This window comes from Castanea sativa, chromosome 1, assembly GCF_040712315.1.
Source record: "Castanea sativa cultivar Marrone di Chiusa Pesio chromosome 1, ASM4071231v1".
NCBI classification, from domain to species: Eukaryota; Viridiplantae; Streptophyta; class Magnoliopsida; order Fagales; family Fagaceae; genus Castanea; species Castanea sativa.
The window spans coordinates 84953728-84958233 of NC_134013.1; the positions used below are offsets into that span (position 1 = coordinate 84953728).

The following is a 4506-nucleotide window of genomic DNA, read 5'->3' on the forward strand; positions in this document are numbered from 1 at the left end:
GTTAATTTCTTCCACTATTTTCGATTTCTCACATGTGGTATCAAAGCCAACTTATGCTTTGTTGTTCGGTAAATGTGATAATTTGTTCTTAGAAATTCTATAATTTAGTGGTCATGGAATATGCGAGTTTCTGCATGTGCAAAACACAGGGCTGAGATAGAAATTTCTATAATTTCTATTGCCATGAATCCTTGATTTTTGAGTGCCCTTGGATTGTTGTTTTGATTGCCAGGCGTAAAGTCAAAAGGTTAATGACCAATGCTGACAAACTTTAATCTTTCATATTGGAATATTGTGGGTTATATATATATATATATATGAGGACGATTTTGTGTTTTTATTATATGTGCGTTCTTGACTTTTTTACAAAGATTTTATTGCTTAAATTGCACATATTGCAAAGATCTGTTGCATATTTCTATTACGGGATTTTCTTTTTATCCCAAGTTTGTACACATACAATTTTTGTAATGCTATTGTCAATTTTGAGTATGCAATTATTGTATTCGAATGGCTACTGGAATGATACATCAGTTTCAGGTGCAATTATTTTACAAAATGTATGGTTATATATGAACTTTGATAATATCTTTAAATGGAAATATCATTGTATGGTTTGTTATACTTTAAATTGCTATGATCATATGAGGTTTAATTAATTGATTGTATAACGATTTTTGAATTAGTCAATATCAAAATGAAGTTGTCTTGAACTTAAATAGTTCGGTGGCTGCAGTTTACAACCAAAAAAAAAAGTTCGGTGGTCGGACTTGGAGTGCTTCCTTTAATGAAAATGTCTTGAATAAAAGAGCAAACCTAATCACCTACAACATGTTAATAAATTTGAATAAAATTTGGAATAAACCCATTAGGTCCAAGCCTTTCATTGGACGCATGTAACAATAAAGCTACTTTAACTTCATCTTGCATTGGAGATAAGATTGAAAATCCCCAACAAGGAGAGATAACACCTTAGCTAATTAATATATCATTTAAAGATATCATTTAACCCAAATATTCTAAGATCAATAGATATGAGTTCAATTATGTTATAATAACTACTCATTCTTGTCTATTCAACAATAATAGCCTCTTAGACTGGGTGTAGCAAAGCTAAAGGAGGGGCAGTGGGAGTAGCTGGGGAAAAAAGCTATGTAAGGTTTTGATAAACAAAGAAAGAAAGAGTCTTGTTGCAAGTTGGAGAGGAATGTGTTGGGCTATCTAAAGCTTGGTTTTGAGTTCGATTTGATTTGGACTTGAGCCAATTTGAAAGCATTCCAGTTTTAAATGAGTGTTTTGTGAGGCTTAATCCATGGAGCGGAGTTTTGGACTTACTGTTTAGGATATATATATTGCTACTTCAAAATAAGGGTTTGATGTATTGCAATTTATAAGCCACCTCGGTACTATTCTCTTTGACATAGTGAAAATCGTTGAACTCAACATATTGTCAAATCGTGAAACTCCACGGATGTAGACATATTGTCAAAGAAATCGGAATAGCTAACTAGGTAAGATGAGTTCATGAATTGCAAAAGGCCAAAAGTTCTCAACTTATCAATTGGCTTCTATTTCTGACACTCTCCACTTTGATGAGCTTTAATATTGGAGTAATACTAGGGACACATAAAATGACATTACTCTTAATATTAACGAAGACAAATATGCTTTAATGAGATGAATGTTACTCCAGGAACATTGCAGGATTACTTTATTAGCCATACTGTGAAAAAAAGAAAAAGAAAAAAAAAAAGGCATTCTAGATCTTTATATTGAAGCCTTTGACACTCTTGATGAATGCTAGTTTATATAATGCACCATGACATCAAGTTATGTATTGTATAATTACAAAATATTTATATAGTCTCATTCAAACTAGTTTGAATAATTCTCCATGACAACACTTATTGTTCTTTCTTTCTATTGAACTTGATGCCTTTGAGTCCACTCTAAGGTAAAGTTGTCTATACTGGGAAAAATAAGAGATGGAAATACAAGAGCAGACAGCTAGTCTTCAATCACCACTAGTTCCAATAGCTGAAGAAAATGGTGTAAAATTTACAAAGAAAATCAACAAAGATGAGATTGTAGAGGAGGCGAAGAAGCAGCTGTGGTTAGCAGGGCCACTAGTGTCAGTTAATCTGCTGGTAAATTGCTTACAGGTGATTTCAGTGATGTATGTGGGTCATCTAGGAGAGCTAGCACTTTCTGGTGCTGCCATGGCCACTTCTTTCGCAACAGTCACTGGTTACAGCTTCTTGGTATGTATGAATATCATCTCACTATTTATCTTTTGAAGTTTTGAGATATAACACATATGCGACATTCGCATTGTTACTATGGAAAAAAAATTTGATAATAATCGTTCTTGGAAGATATGTAACTTTTTAACAGCTTTTTTTTTTTTTTTTGGTACGTACACTGACTGAATGCTAATCCAAATCTTTTATGTAACAAGAAGGATGTATCAGTTAGTTCTTGTGCACCTCTTTAACTGAACTGAACTAAATTCCTAGCTTCATCCCTGATTGATAGATTGGAATGGGAAGTGCATTAGACACATACTGTGGTCAGGCCTATGGTGCAAAACAGTATCGATTGATCGGTATACATACACAGAGAGCCATGATTGTTCTTCTACTGTCCTGCATTCCCATTACACTTATATGGGCCAAAGCTAGTCACATCCTTGTATTCTTGAGACAAGATCCAGAAATTTCTGCTGCAGCTGGACTTTATGCTCGCTTCCTGATACCCTGCATTTTTGGTTATGCGATCGTTCAATGTTATGTCAGATTCTTACAAGCTCAAAATAATATTCTTCCTATGATGATTAGCACAGGCATTTCAACATTATCACACTTAATCACTTGTTGGATTCTTGTATTTAAGTGCGGCCTTGGAATTGAAGGTGCTGCTTTGGCGAGTGGCATCTCGTATTGGATCAATGCATTGTTATTGATGGCTTATGTTCAAATATCTCCTTCGTGTGAGAACACATGGGCTGGATTTTCAAAGGAGGCCTTTTATGGAATCCATCAGTTTCTAAAAATATCAATTCCCTCAACAATAATGAATTCGTAAGTTTCTGACTCTTAACTGTTATAGTACTTATTTATAAGTATGTTTTTCCTAGATTACATTTTGTTGCACAGTTTGGAAATCTGGTCTTTTGAAATGATGGTTCTTTTATCTGGCCTTCTACCTAATCCAAAGCTTGAAACATCAGTGATGTCAATCAGGTTTGTACTACTTAAACTGGTTCTGTGAACATTGCCTGCTAATTAAAAGTGTTTCCAAAAATAATTTAATTATGTACTAACCAGCTGCGGTGTATTTCAGCTTTAACACATGTGCATTGATTTATATGTTACCCCTGGGGCTGGGTAGTACAACAAGGTGAATCTGAGCTCAATTAGGCTATTGCATTACTACCTCTAATATCTGCATCTTTCTGTACCAATGTATGTTTTTTTTTGGATCCTTTTTCTGTCAGTTTAGCATTAGAGTTTCAAATGAGTTGGGTTCTGGGAGACCACAAACGGCTCTTCTAGCAGTTCGTGTTGCTCTATCCATGGTTGCTATAGAGGGCGTTCTGGTTGGAACGACCTTAATTTTGGGTCGTAATGTTTGGGGTTACAGTTACAGCAAGGAAGAAGAAGTAGCGAGATATGTGGGAGAAATGTTACTCTTGGTCGCTATATCCCACATTTTCGATGGTCTTCAATCTGTGCTTTCAGGTTTGCAGCAAACATGATTTATTTATTTATAATAATTCGATAGTTGGGAAAGAAGGAATTTGAATCCTAGACTTATCCATAAAAAATACAAAAATATATCAGTTAAATTACAAGACTCGTTCTTTCCATTCAATCTGAACATTTAAATTAATTTTATGCATTAGTTTGTGCGGCACCTTGGGGTAAATCTGTAAGGACTATCCATTTTAAAAAGAATTTGTATATTTGCTCTAAAAGTCTATTTTTAATTACACTTTTATAAAGGTAAGCTGACACTTAGATTATCATTAGGAGAAAATTGGGTTTAATGAATGTAATTTTCTTTGGTTATAATTTGATTGAAAATTTCAGGCGCTGCTAGAGGATGTGGATGGCAAAAGATTGGGGCCTTGGTTAATCTAGGAGCTTATTATCTTGTAGGCATTCCCATATCTATAACGTTAGCTTTTGTCTACCATAATGGTGTAAAGGTGACTTCATATCTTTCCCTTTCTTTGCCTCCTTTTCCTTTTTTCGGTTAATCTTATTTTGGATCTAATCCACAGGGACTCTTGATGGGAATCATAGTGGCACTGTTCATGCAAGCACTACTCCTTTGGATGGTTACTCTATGCAGTGATTGGGAGAAAGAAGTAATCTACTTTGACATAAAAAGTTACTTATATCATCGTCCATCAACGTCATCTGATGGTTCACTTTCTTTGTTTTGTAGGTGAAGAAAGCAGCTGATAGAGTACATATTACTCCTGAAGATGTATTACAATAA

At 34.5% G+C, this 4506-nt stretch overlaps 1 protein-coding gene across 1 annotated transcript; it reads left to right on the plus strand.

The window, feature by feature from the left end:
• The first annotated feature begins 1985 nt into the window (after window positions 1-1985).
• LOC142636032 (protein DETOXIFICATION 16-like) lies at window positions 1986-4506 on the plus strand. The gene is made up of 8 exons (XM_075810101.1): window positions 1986-2261; window positions 2536-3080; window positions 3156-3242; window positions 3343-3399; window positions 3502-3740; window positions 4092-4210; window positions 4286-4372; window positions 4453-4506. Exons 1-8 carry the CDS (start codon window positions 1986-1988, stop codon window positions 4504-4506), a joined length of 1464 nt encoding a protein of 487 aa, XP_075666216.1.

Bases quoted from the DNA above. Each gene is read 5' to 3' on its own strand.
- LOC142636032 (XM_075810101.1), top strand. From the start codon at position 1,986: ATGGAAATACAAGAGCAGACAGCTAGTCTTCAATCACCACTAGTTCCA. The intron at 3,741-4,091 runs GTTTGCAGCAAA...TGAAAATTTCAG, and splicing joins TCTTCAATCTGTGCTTTCAG to GCGCTGCTAGAGGATGTGGA. The intron at 4,373-4,452 runs GTAATCTACTTT...TTTGTTTTGTAG, and splicing joins GCAGTGATTGGGAGAAAGAA to GTGAAGAAAGCAGCTGATAG.